The 14,295-nt window shown below is 38.6% G+C and overlaps 1 protein-coding gene across 1 annotated transcript in view; it reads right to left on the minus strand.

Moving 5' to 3' along the window:
• Nucleotides 1-14,295, minus strand: part of DST (dystonin) — a gene marked incomplete at its 5' end in the record, with an annotated part of 334,605 nt that overhangs the window by 158,521 nt on the left and 161,789 nt on the right. Inside the window, 12 exons of the mRNA XM_083349122.1 lie at nt 1,666-1,773; nt 2,736-2,819; nt 3,483-3,645; nt 5,450-5,643; nt 7,461-7,599; nt 7,807-7,985; nt 9,444-9,601; nt 11,573-11,756; nt 12,454-12,580; nt 12,738-12,892; nt 13,114-13,266; nt 13,936-14,061. Coding sequence (XP_083205248.1) covers nt 1,666-1,773; nt 2,736-2,819; nt 3,483-3,645; nt 5,450-5,643; nt 7,461-7,599; nt 7,807-7,985; nt 9,444-9,601; nt 11,573-11,756; nt 12,454-12,580; nt 12,738-12,892; nt 13,114-13,266; nt 13,936-14,061 — 1,770 coding nt within the window. The remainder of the gene's footprint in view (nt 1-1,665; nt 1,774-2,735; nt 2,820-3,482; nt 3,646-5,449; nt 5,644-7,460; nt 7,600-7,806; nt 7,986-9,443; nt 9,602-11,572; nt 11,757-12,453; nt 12,581-12,737; nt 12,893-13,113; nt 13,267-13,935; nt 14,062-14,295) is intronic.

Raw genomic sequence — 14,295 nt, forward strand, 5'->3', positions numbered from 1 at the left:
TTTATATTTAGACATTTACTTTTTAAAGTCTGCATTGGCAAAACCTGCAAAACCACTGTAGACAAAGTTAGAAGAGGGACTACTTATATTCACTTTCTGTAGGTAACTATTACATGTTTTATTATTTTCTGGCCTTGCGGTTGTAATAAACTGATCTGTCCTGATGTGATTATTCTAACAGTGTGGCTTTCGCAGAGGCTCTCTAGAACTATATCTAGATCACAGACATCAGAAGAGGCACTGAGCTGAGCCTCAAACAAGCTCAGGCCTTCTGGAACTAAATCTAGCTCCCTGGTTAACTGGATGCATCAATTGATCCAGTTCTGGAGTTCATGCAACACACTTCCCTCAACATGAGACAGTCAAGTATGTCACAGAAATTGGACCAATGTAGTTAACAGCTATTATTACAAAAATAAAACTATGACATACAGCAAAAAGCAAGAACTCCACAAGTTAGACCCATCCCTTATTTCAGAACCAATATGGTATAGTGGCAAAGATTGCAGGACTAGAAACCAGGAGATTCTGATTTCTAGTCCTTCCATAGGCATGAAAGCTGTCTAGGTGACCTTGGACCAGTCACTCTCTCTTAGCCTGGCTACCTCACAGAATCATGGCTGAGGGGAAAACGGGAGGAAGGAGGTAACTTTAATTGTACAAAATAAAGATGGGATGTACATCTATTAAATAAACACTGAATATATGAATTATTTGGAAATGGGGTAATTCATTTGCAGAAACTAAACTTTAAAAAATTGTCATTAAAAAAATACTAACTAATCTTGGTCAACTTCATTCTTAATCGTTTTGATGTCCTGACTCCAAGTGTCCTTAGGGCTTAGAACAGTGGTGGCGAACCTATGGCACGTGTGCCAGAGGCGGCACGCAGAGCCCTCTCTGTGGGCACATGTGCCGTCACCCCAACCCTGCCTCCCCGTCGCCTCCTCCTCACTAGCAGCCCCCCTGGAGGAGAGTCACCCCCCAGGTGCAGCCCGCACAGAGCAGCACATTTAAGGACATGGCAGCTGGGCAGCAGGGACAATACTCCGTCCTTCCACCCCGTTGTTTGCAAATGATGCTGCAGGGTGCGGGCGGAGGGAGTGGCCGCTATGGCACTGCAGGGCCGCCTGGGCGATCTGTGGCAGGCCGTGGAGGTGGTAGGTGGCCCTGTGGGCAGGTGGGGCAGTGGTGGAACAGGGGCGGGCAGGGCAGGGCAAGGTGGGTGGAGGCGGGGCAGGAGCAGGCGGGGCAGAGCGGGGGTGGGAGGGGCGGGTTTTGGGCACTCGGTGTCTAAAAGGTTCACCATCACTGACTTAGGATGTTAATGAATGACAAAATGATGAGAAGGAACTGTCTATCTGCAATTTCATGTTGGGGAAAAAAACTGATCTCCCTGTATGTCAAAAACTTCGCTGACAGACAATGGTCAGATGTCTGAAACATGCCCTGATGTCTTTGTTCGGCTGCTAGGATAACTTCCCTTCACCTGGCTTCTTTTTATGTTCTAATTAACTGGGTACCACTTTTGTATAACTTTTGTTTAGTGGCTCTCCTTTTTCCTACCTCTGTCATTTAATGTTTTGCAATGTGAATTGTCCTGTGAAGTCTAGGTCTGAAAACATATAAATAGCACATAAGTAACTGCTTAAACAAATAACCTACCTCTTGTATAATGAAGTCAGAGGAGCTCTGCATCCTTCTGCGTTTTACAGGTGATTTTTGCTGGGAATCAACCATGGCTCTGTATGTCATTGTTTGCAATTCATAATCCTACCCCCCAAAAAAGAAAGGAGGGAGATGGGGTAAGGGGACATAAAAACTATAAATCGTATGTTCCATATTAAGGATCCATCACAGAGTATAAACACAGTTCATTACAACAGGCCATGATACTAGTGTAGTAAAACCTGAACACAACAAGGGCTGAGCCCCTCCTCTTGAACTCTAGAGTTACCACAGCTGGGGAAAAGCAGATTCTCTCATGTCATTGCATATTGCTTTGGTAATATAAAAAACATTTGTCTCAGGCTGAGGATGGTCATCCCTGCAACACCAATGAAGATCCCTACACAATGGGGAGAGGAGTAATAACAAGAGGAAGCAGCCCCAAATTTCCAGGCAACCACTATGGCAAAAAGACCACCATGACAGTTTAATACAGACATGTGAAACTCGCGACATCACGTGACGTTACGCAACGTATCGGGACGGTTTTGCCATTGCTGGCAAAATGATGTGTCCGGCCAATGGGCCGGCAGTTTGACATCCCTACATGTAGTTTCTTGACTTACGCCACAATTGGGGCTAGAATTTCCTTTGTTAAGTAGGATATACTTGTTAAGTGAATTGCGTCTGGTTTTACAACTTTTGCCGCTTTTGTTAAGAGGATCACTGCAGTTATTAAGTGAATCACATGGCATTAAGTGAATCTGGCTTCTCCCACTGACTTTGCTTGCCAGAAACCGGCTGGGAAACTCACCAGTGGTAATCATGTGATCCCAGGATGTTGCAACCATTGTAAACCACATGTTGGCTGCCAAGGGCCCAAATTTTGATCAAGTGATTGTGGGGACGTTGTGATAGTCCTAAGTGTGAGGACTGATTGTAAGTCACTTTTTCAGTGATCTTGTAATTTCAAACAGTCGCTAAATGAATGGTTGGAAGTCAACAACTGCCTTTACACTCAGCTATTTTTCCCTTTGATAAGTAAACAGACACAATTGCAGGTTTACCTTTACTGCAGTTGAATACTGTTCTGAGTATTTCTGGCATTCATCTAGTTTGTTTTGTTTCATCTCTATTTCAGACACCAGCATCTGTAAAATAAGTAGTGGCATTCAATATACAGTACTTTTTTTTAAAACTATTTTAAGACATTCATTTTCCATGTTCCTCCTCCTAAATAACTTTAAGCAAACAAATAGAGAAAAGCATTATGTTGCTTAGATCTATTGAATCTGTTTCTTTCATCTGTTAAGAATTACATATGCTATCAAACTATTTCAAACCACATGCCAACATTACAATACAGCATTTAAAATGAGATGGTTTTAAATAGTTGAAATGAACACTGCTATTTAGCTTAATTGGACTTTGAAAATGCAGGTTAAGAGTATTGATGCCTTTGTTGGAGAAGAGTCCTAAAACTACCGTGAACAGCCAAGAAAACAAACCAGAAGATCCTCAGCCAAATCAACCCAAAGTTCTTTCTTGAGGCACAGATGATCAAAATCAAGTTATGCAGAAGACCTAGCAATCTAGAAAAGTCCCTAAGACTGGGAATGATGGAAAGAGAAGAGGATGGATTTAGACACAGTGATGATAATAATGAGTTCACTGTGGGAAGACCAGGTTAGGGACAGATCTATGTGATCGCTAGAAGTAAAAAAAAATAATTAAAGGGCGTACAATCGATCAATGCAGCTGAATTATTAATTCGGTTCATTCAAGTGATATTATGGAACTTTTCATGATTGTACCTTTTGCTCATTTAGCTGTTTCGCCAGAGCTTTACTGTTCTGGGGTGGGTTTTCCTGAAATTTTTGCTGTGTTTCTTCAACTTGTTTAATCCAGTTATCCAGTGCACCATAAGTATCTCTGTAGTACTTTAGTGATTTATTGATAGTCTCCAAGTCACGCAACCTATAGTTGACAGGAGAGCCATTTTAGAAATGAACAAATGGTTATGTTAATACAATACTGCAGTAACTGTCTTTTTTATAAAGATGTAATAATACTTGGCACATATCCTCCAGTTGTAGAACACCTGAAGATAAATCATATTATTTTCTTCATGTAATAGATTAACAAAGGACTAAAACTGAGGGGGTGTGCTTCCTAGAGTTCACTAGTAAATTCATGGCAAAGGAAAGATGCCGCTTGGTTATCTTTCATTACGCACTTTTCTCAGGATTAATACAGAAGAACTGCAAAACTATTAAAACGAAAGTTTCACATTTCAGTGAAAGCATAACTTCTATAACTGAGCTAAGTATTATCAAGAATTGTATCTTTTCTATAAGTTATATACCAAGGAGCAGAACTTTCTAGATAATCTGACATCTTTCCATAAAGACTAAAATCAGTATAATGATCCATATTCTGGGGTTTTTTGGTGGGAGGGGGGGAGGTGAGACCTCTGGCTGTCCCTCATTTGAAATGCCAGGCAGTAAATAATTTGAATAAGCAAGAACGATTACAAATAAATAAAAAGTGTAATTTAAAATTATCTTGCAGTTCTGAACCACCACCACTGGAGGGCTATTCTCTAAACTTACTTCTCATTAGGTAAATTTGGAAACTGCAATGTGGAAACCAGGAATAAACAATCAGTATTCTTTCATGAGCTCATTAAATTCAAGTTCATTATAGAAAATACTATTCTGTCAATTATATCACATTGTATTGCCAATTTTTATATACCTGTTTCCTAAGCAAACACATAAATACAATGACTAAGGAGCAGTAGGCAATAATTAAATGTTATACTAAATGCAACTGAACTAAAGTGATAGGTTTAATTAGTGCAGCTATGTAATGCTTTGGATTCAAAAGAAAATAAGGTGCTAAGTGGGAGCAGGGACATTCACACAGCATCCATTTTCAACTCATCAAAGCAGCTGCATCTTTTCTCAGAATCAATGGCCACCAGGAAAATAGTTGCTGAAGGAATTTCAGATAGATACCACATTCATAAACTGTAGAATCATTCCTGGAAAAAGCAACAAAAGCACTATTGCCTGTAGTGCTTTCCATTTCTATTACAGGACCTCCAGATTGACTAATTCAGTGTAATTATTTATTATAGAATACAATTAATTTTGAAACCAGTAATTCAAAAGTAAAAGCCTAGCAATTACTTTTAATTAATGTGTACACACTTTTATATTCTAAAAAGCAGTCATCTTGAAAATGTAATCCATAAGTTTCCTTACTCCTCTGTTTCTCACCCTATTCATGAACTGAACTTCAGCGTTATTCTAATAAATGGCAGGCCCAACTGCTTTAATCCCAAGTTTGACCTAAACACACATACAAAATGGAGTGGAGATATCACTGTAGGAAAAAAGGGGGGGGGCAATGCTGAATCCTCTCCATAACAGCTTATTTTTCTGTAGAGCATAATTCGCTTCTCTACTCAAAAGAGAGTCACTGAGAAAAGTGCCCTGGGAGGAAGGTGATATGAGGAAAAGAGAAAATACAGGGCAACTTCAACTTTTACTGACCTCATTGAGTTTACATAACGATAGACAGATCGACTGCCATCCCGCATACCATTTAGAGATGCCTATTTTGTCACTTTCTTTCCAATACTATTTCTATCACTACTTCCAAACTAATGGCAGCTACACACACCCTACAGTACAGTATCATGCAATGCGAATATTTTATACTCCCTTGATGTGTTTATTCTTGTCAAGACAGTTTTTTAAAAGAAAATACTAACCTGTTTTCAATCTGAGAATGAACGTTTTGCCACCGCTCAGTTAACTGATCTGCTTTCTCTTTGTGCCAGTCAAAGTCAAGATCACGTTCCTTGTGTGTTTTAAACATCTGATCACTAATTGCTTTCGCTTTCTGGAGTTCATCCTCTAAGGCATGGAATACTTCTCTTTTTTCATCAACTTCAGCTCTCCATTGCTAGTGAATAAAGTATGTGATGACAAACAGACAATATTGTTCCTAGTGGCATCTTCCCAAATGCCATTCTCAATCAACGTGGTCAATCAATATGCTAGGTAAGGGCAGTAAGAACTATAATTCACACATTTGTGAGTTAATAGGTAAGAGAGGACTACTACATTATAATCAATCACGGGGATATACCTTAGTATGTCAAAGAAACATATTCACTTTACTAAATATTGCCAAATACATGTAATGTTATAATATTTACAGTATTCTTATCATGTAGCATTGGAGACACAATTAAGTATTCCAGAGATTATTCCATAGGAAGCTAATATTTTCAATGTTCCCAAGCAATAGGGAAAATGAATGCAAGGAGAAAAGCCTAGGCTACAACTTCATTTTTCCTGGAAAAAATGTCTTTATTATGGATATAAGGCAAGAAAAGGGAAATACTTTTTTAACAGATTACTTTAACTATTTTTGTCTTTAAAGCCAGAGAGTGGAAGAAAGACTTCAATATTTGAAATTGGCAGCTTTGGACTGTTCTTTATGATCAGTCAGTGTAATATGTAGCTCAGTTTCTAATAAAGGGATAGAATGGAATGACATCTACAATCATTTGAACTGATTATATTTTATCAGCCATTTGCAAGTATTCACTCTCTCAAAATAAGGGGTCCTTTGTGCTCTCTGAGCTTGCTTGTTTCTTGCAGACGTTTCATTACCCTAACTAGGTAACATCATCAGTGTTTACTAACACTGTTTACTGTGATGTTTGCTGTCTGTTTATATTCTGGTGTCTTGCTTGTCTGGGTGGGTGTCTTGGGGATTCTTCGGTTGGGCTATTTACTAATAGTTCTGTGGCAATTTCTTGATTGGGGTATTGCTTCCTTGACTGTTGATCTGAAGGTGACCTTGGAGTTAATCTATGCTGATCTGAGTACTGATTACTGGTGGAGAAGTGCTGGAGTCTTTTTTTTCTTTGGGGCTGGTTGAGTGTCTCTTTTGCATAGTCTATAGATGTTGTTAATGTCTATGTGTCTATTGATGGCTGATTTGTCAGAATGCCAGGCTTCTAGAAATTCCCTGGCATTTTTGGATTTGGCCTGGTCTAGGATTGTCACATTTTCCCAATTGAAACTATGGTTAAATCTGTCTATATGTTGTGAAATTAAAGAATTTTTGTCATGCCTTTTGACTGCCAGTTGGTGTTCATGAAAACCAGTAATCAGCACTCAGATGAGCATAGATTAACTCCAAGGTCACCATCAGACCAACAACCAAGGAAGCAACACTGAGGGGGTTTTAATTTAACTTTAAATTTTAAATCTTAATTTGTTTTAATTGTGGGCTAGTCTTAATTTAATTCTATTTTAATTGTATTTATTTGTATTATTTTAATTCGTCCTGTAAACCGCCCTGAGTCCTTCGGGAATAGGGCGGTATATAAAATCAATTAAATAAATAAATAAACACCCCAATCAAGAAACTGCCACAGAGCCATTAGTAAACAGCCCAACCAAAGAATCCCCAAGACCACCCACCCACCCATCCAGACAGGCAAGACACCAGAATATAAACAGACAGTGAACAGCACTCCTTACTAGCACTGATGATGTTACCTAGTTAGGGTAATGAAACGTCTGCAAGAAAACAAGCAAGCTCAGGCAGCACCAAGGACCTCTCATTTCAACCCTGACCTACAAATATTTCCTTCACTGGTACTCTCTCAGAAGTCACTCATTGTGTAGCTTGCAAAGTGTTTTATCTTAACCTAATTAAAAGGCATATTAATACCCATACCAAATTAATGCCCATATTCATACCTTCAGTGTACCCATCAGGTTCTCGATATTGCTCTTGTCAGCAGTTAATGGGTCTTCCTCACAAAGTTTAGTCTCGTACTGTTTTACTAGAGTTTCAGCTCCTTGAGTGTTTTTGAGCACCAAATTTACAGTTTTTAACCTGAAACAAATAAAACATGTACTAATAACCTCTAAAAATAACAATAACATTTTCAAAATATTTTAATATATCTGAATTCAATTTAATTCTATCCATTTGAAACAAGAAATCTGCCTTTCAACATTAACATTTTCACACAGCTATTTTCATAGCTAAAAAATATTGCTACAATAACAATGATAATGTGCAATAAAAGGCCTTACTTACTTTTCGATGTAAATGGAAGACATGGAATAAACTTGATTCATGTTCTGAATTACAAGATTAAGTTCAGAGCGCAGAGTTGGGACCGAAGGGGAACCAGCAGCCTGGCTGAAGAAATCATTGCATTTATCTGTGATTGTTTCCAAATCATCTTTGAGTCGATCCAGCTCCTTTTTGAGCTTCTACAGAAAAAAAGGGTGAGGCTTATTTTCATATAGTGAAGGATTCTCACAAATCATATTCTTAAACTAAGGGAAGAGCATGAACTGAAGTCCCTAAGAACCACAAGCAACAGCTACAATAGCATAATACCAGCCTTGAACCAACTTGGGAGGACTGATTAACATCTCCCTCTCTCCCTGCCATCTTATTCCTTCCTACTGTATTGGTTGCTCAAGATGTCCATCATCTCTTTTTTTGTAACCCTTTGTAAATGAAAGAGCACAACAAGATGTTACATTTCTTATGCTAATGTGGCTGAAAGCCTACATCTTTTTCCTCTTTTTCTCCCTAATTAGAAACCTATCCCCAACTCCATATTAATTTCTGATGTAATGGTTTAGGCCAGGGGTAGGCAACCTTGGCTCTTTTCTGACTCGTGGACTTCAACTCCCAGAATTCCTGAGCCAGCCCTGCTGAGGGGAAAGAGAGAGGTTTCCAAGCTGAGCCATGCTGGCTCAGGAATTCTGGGAGTTGAAGTCCATGAGTCATAAAAGAGCCAAGGTTGCCTACCCCTGGTTTAGGCCATAGGTGTCCAAATGTTTGGCTTGTGGAATTGTCTTTGGCCATTATAGCTAATGTATATAAATAAGAAAATTCCTTTATTATTATTTTTTACAATCTGGACAGCTAGTAATTACACATTAGTAGCTGTCCAGGGCCATATGCAGCCTGTGGACCAGGAGTTGGATATGCCTGGTTTAGGTCCTTGGCTGTTTTTTCCTTCCCAAAAGTGGTTATGTAAACAACTTGGTATAAAACATTATGTGATAACTGTAACATTTCCAAATACAAAAGATACATCACTATTTTTAATTCTATCTCAGAAAAGTCACATGGAAAGTATGTCCTAACTAAATGTATTTATATTGACCAAATTGTCATATCTACGTTTGCACAATATGCTAAACTGCAAGATTTAGAATGATAAACCAACTATGTTCACAAATTATAAACCAATCCTTATAACGCTGTCTCAATTTTTGCACCATAATTTGTGTTTGTGTCTGAATGATCTTCATCTGACCAGGTCAAATGAAACTATCAGAGGATTCACAAAGCAAGAAGGCCCAATTTCTTTTCTTTACTTAAGAGTAATGATAGGGATGGGAGGAAATAGTAACCATCTGGATTGGAAGTGTGCCTGACTAGGAAGGGAAACCTCTAATAAGATCACTAAATACTTCCCTGGATTATTGTATTTCATATGAATTTTGACGGTGCAAAGATGAATTCTATTTATTCTTCCAGAAGACTTTGATTCCAGTCTGTAACAATTTGCACTTATTCTGAGTATTATTTTTTTAAAAAAACCTCAACAGATGTAGTTTTATCCAATTAATTTAATGCAATAAAAGTAGTTTGAACTTGATTACAATGTTCAAAACGGTAGTTTTCACCAGCAAATTAAGAAGAGTTACCTCTTGTTCAGAGATACGGAACACACTTTCAGGTAGGTCATCCCTCTCCAGAGGAGTTCGAATTTGCCTAATCAAACGATCTTCACAATTCTCCAATCGAAGTCTGATGTTTCGAACTTCTGATATGTATAAATTATAAACAGATTCTTCATGCTCCTCTGTTGAAACCAATGCAAACGTAAGTTAAGCCAACCGATCTTATTTTTCATCTGCTGCCACATGATATTCTACAATTAGAGTTTCAAAGTTTAGAAATATAACTCTCCTTGAAATCCAAAATAATGTGCAATCAACTCTTCTGGATAGTGATAATGAGAAATACTGGATGTGATAATAATGTGGTGTGAAAAAAAAGGAACGGTGTTATGTATTTCTTGTTTCTAACCTTTTCTGCCACCTTTAAAATATCTTTTCTATTTGAAAGAAAAAAGTCACCTTGAATTTCAGGCGCCGCAAATTTCCCAGAAATTTTAACATTACAGAAACAGGTTGCATAAGAATTAATCTTTTTTTTTAGAAAGTTTGATTGTTTTTATAGGGTTAGGGATAGAATGGGGTCAGGGTTAGGATTAGGATTAAGGTTGGGGTCAGGGTTGGGGTTGGGGTTAGGGTTTCCCCCGGTAACATTTTCAATATTTATGTGTAAATAATGTAACTTCTCTTAAATGTTCTTATTCTTAGCTTTTTTATGAATCCAAACAATTTCTACAAAATGTGACTATCCTATTAAACATAGGTGCTATAATTCCATTTGCAATGGTACTGCTTAATGGGATTGCCTATGCACGGTTCGTCTTGAGAAGATTCTACTGTGGGATCATATTAAGGCTACAGTAATAAATCCCTTATCTCTTCTTTCAACCCAGCATATCATAATTCTATGGAATGACCTAAATTCATTTTAATTAGCTGTAATCTGCTCCTTTGTGCTTTTCTGTATCATTAGAATGTGAATAAATAATTACAATATATGCACCCAGCTTTTTAGAATTATGTAGGCATTTGAAGCTTAAGAGTATTGAACATTTTTAGAATGGAGATATTTATACGTGTAAGAATGAATGTTCAAAAATTTTGATAAGACTATAGAGTTATGTTATGCAAATACAGATTTTTTTTAAAGAGAGCAGTAGATATGCTCTTCCTAGTAATTTATATTGGCAGTCTAACAACATCTGTGATAAATTCTTCATCAACACTAAGCAAAATTTATTTCCACATCAGACTGCTAAAGTAATAATCTGTTCTCCAACAATATCTACGCATTCCAGTATTCATTTTAGAGCCTCAAATGAAATCAGAAGGCATACTATTCAAATGAGAGCACTTATGCAGAATTGCCAGACGTTTCTTCCACATCCACATGTAGAAAGTGGATTACCAGCAACAATAATGAAAAGGAGGCAAATGTAAGCCATTGGTAGAGGTCACTTTCTTTTTTTTCAGGTATGATTTTATTTTCCTGATCTTAGGACAGACACGTCAAACACAAGGCCCGGGGGCCAGATCCGGCCCACAAAGTGGTTTCATGTGGCCCGCGAAGCCATCCTGGAAACAGTGAGGGAACGGACCCGACTGCCTTGGCCCTGGCCCAGAGACCCTCCTCCTGCCAAAGACCCTCAGATCTGTCCCACTCCTGCCCAGGCCCCCATAGGCACCCTTGATGCGAACGATGTAGAGCTGGCCACACCCACCCAGTAGGCCATACCCACTCTAGCCACACCCACCCAGTAGGCCACGCCCACCCTGGCCATACCCACCCGGCCCCCCGAGGGTAACCGCAATGCTGATGCGGCCCTCAATAAAATTGAGTTTGACACCCCTGTTTAGGAGAAGCTGCCTGCTTCTACACACATATATCAGATGTGCAACCTATATTACTAGCTAGCTAACTCATGTGAATAATTGTTCACATGACAAGGAAACCTGGAAAGAAAGGATACAGAAGACTGTGGTCCCTCTTTTCTGTTGCTGGCAACCCAAAATCTTCAACTTTGCACTAGTGTTGCTACGATCCAATTAAAATACTGTAGTTGACACATACAAAGCTGAAAATACTGCATCTACAACAATATATCACATCAAGGAATTTATAAGAGTCTCCTTTCTGAGATGATTAATATACTTGCCTCTCTCAGCAGACTTAAGGAGCTCTTGGTAGTACTGCTTGCATACATTCACCTCCCTTTCCAACTGGGCAATGTCAGCAACAGAGAAGATTTTGGATTCCTGGCTGTCTTCCAAGAAGTCATCAAAGCGAGACTGCAGGTTGCTTAAAACCTGCTGATGTTCACCTGGCAAGAGTGTTTTGATCTAGAAAATGTGTTAAAATTGGAATAAAATTTAAAATCTTTCCATCCATCGGTAACATTCCTTCCCTTTCCATGATATAAACATAGAGCACAGAGTCCCTTAAAGCTCTTATTCGTAAAGCCCTTAAACCATCAGTTACTGAAATTTTGACTCAATAAGCCAGGAAATGTCAAGCATCAGGGAAGTCAGAAGATCAAGGCAGTTCACATGGATAGAAAGCTTTATTGCAGGCTTAAGCTCTCTGCAAAAATCTGAACTACTAACAGCCAAGGGAAATTAGCGGGAGATAAGAATCAATGGAAGTCCAGGTGGGCTGGACTTGACCTCTTGTAGGCATGAACGGACTCAAGACTGATCCCTCCCTCAGGCTCAGCTTGGTCATCTCCTATAGAAAGGGGTGCCTCTCAGGAATACAATGCCCACAGTATATAGATACAGTGCATAAAGACAAACATCCATGGAACCACATCTACTGGATAATGTCACAGGTCAGAATTTGTTTAGCATTTTTATAGCAAATTCCAATGTAATATTGGTACATGTTTAGCACTCGCAATCTTTACCTATCATTGTAATGATAAAATGTAAATTCTTCATTTTAAGGTCATCTTGCTGAAATACTGAATGCTCAGGTGGGGTGGGGAGTGGGGAACTAACTAGATATCCAAATGAGAGTTGGAATACACAAAGAACTTACCGAAGCCACATTACTTGCTCGAACAGTTTCAATTTCAGTTGTTAAATAGTGCCAAGAAACTACACTCTTCAAATTTATGTGTGACTCATGCCACAGAGCTAGGACATTCTGATATTGCTGCTCAATTCTGAAATGCATAAAGCGCAAAAGGGGATTATGTTAGCGATATCACAAGACAGTCTTAAGAATGTACTGGTAACAAATTTCCTAGACTGCATACATTTTTCAGAATGATTTTAAAAAGCAAGTGACATTAATATGGGTTTGGTGTGTGTAATTCCTACCTATTTGCAGTGTCTATGGCTTCTTTATTGGGAGGAGGGACGGTAAAACAAACAGAGGGAACCATGGCCTCATTGCCACTTGGGCTGATCACTTTCCATTTTGCTCGATGGGAGTTGCTTGCCAGGACACATTCATCATCCTTGTAAATGGTTATCTAGTTGTTAACAGAAAACCAGATCAACTGAATGAGCCTTTCTCAAAGCACCTCTGTCAACAATTGATGCAACAAAAAAGTGACAAAAGAATGAAGTAAAACTGATTTAGCCCCCAACTGTGGCAATAAGCTCTGGAGACTTCCAGGAGGTTGTTATCAATACCCAGCCCAGGGCCTTCTTCCTCCCCATCACTGATTCAAAGGTGGTAAAAGCTTCCAACCTCAATCTGTCGATAGTCACAGATGGCCTTAATTGGGATGGACGTTTTTAGGGAATTTTCGGGATTCCTCGGCTTTAGCTGAACTATTGCCTTTGCTCTGCCCACAAGGCCTGCCACGGTGCTCTTGTACTGCAGGAGCTGTTCTTTTTCTTCCTGGATGCCAAATTAAAGAAGAAACATATTGAAAGCAGTTAAAAATTAAGCACCCTTTTCTTGGAAGTGTTTTAGGTTTTCTTGGGGTTTTTTTTTCTTTTTCTACTTTGGTTTCTTTTCCGAGACGTAATTCACAAGAGACACAATCGGGGACATTTTTGACAGCCTTTTCCAAATTGACGATTTGCAGATTTGTTGAGATTATTCCCATTCTCACGGAGTTGTCATACGGCTGGAATCCTAGTAACCGTTGTTGCAACACATCAGGAGGGAATCAATGCTTTGTACAATAATTACTATTCTCTAATAATTATAGTCAGATTTGGCAGAAATGACAACATCTTGAACAAGGCAAGCTATGATCTATTTGAAATAATGTCACCCAAGTATTTAGGTTTATTTGTTACAGTTTCAAGAATAATGGTTATTTTAGGCATAGCTTGATTCATACAGGCTGTTTAATAAGCTTCCAACACTGAAAATTAATGAATGCACACTACCTTTGTTTTTACAGGGAATGCCTCTCCTCAGTTAAAGAAAAGGTTCTGCTAATAGACACTGCACACGTCTGTGTGTGCGCGCATACGCATGCATCACCCTGGCTAAAGGCATAATATCTTAGAAAGTATACTGGAAGAGTAAAGTCAGCTAACGTATTCGCATTCCTACCATAGACTCTTGGATCATATCTTCTAGTTTATGAATACTGCTGGATCTATCACAATTGTATTTTCGATGTACAGCATCTCGTAAATTCTTCAAGTAATCTAGAGCTTCTTTGGCATCACTAAAAAACTAGAATGAAACAAACTTTTCATTTAATAAGGCACTACTGAAAATATGTTTATTATACACAGAGGAGGGAGGGAGGGGTGGAGAGGGAGAGATCAAAAGATATCAAAACAGTAATGGTTACTGATTTTTTTTTACAAGATTTATATACAATATACTGGACCAGTAGAATCACACTACTGGAATAATATTAAAAAAAGTCTCTCTGAAGCATCTGAATTAAATGGGTAAAAACTG

The sequence above is a fragment of the Vipera ursinii genome (assembly GCF_947247035.1).
Source record: "Vipera ursinii genome assembly, chromosome: 1".
Classification (NCBI taxonomy): Eukaryota; Metazoa; Chordata; class Lepidosauria; order Squamata; family Viperidae; genus Vipera; species Vipera ursinii.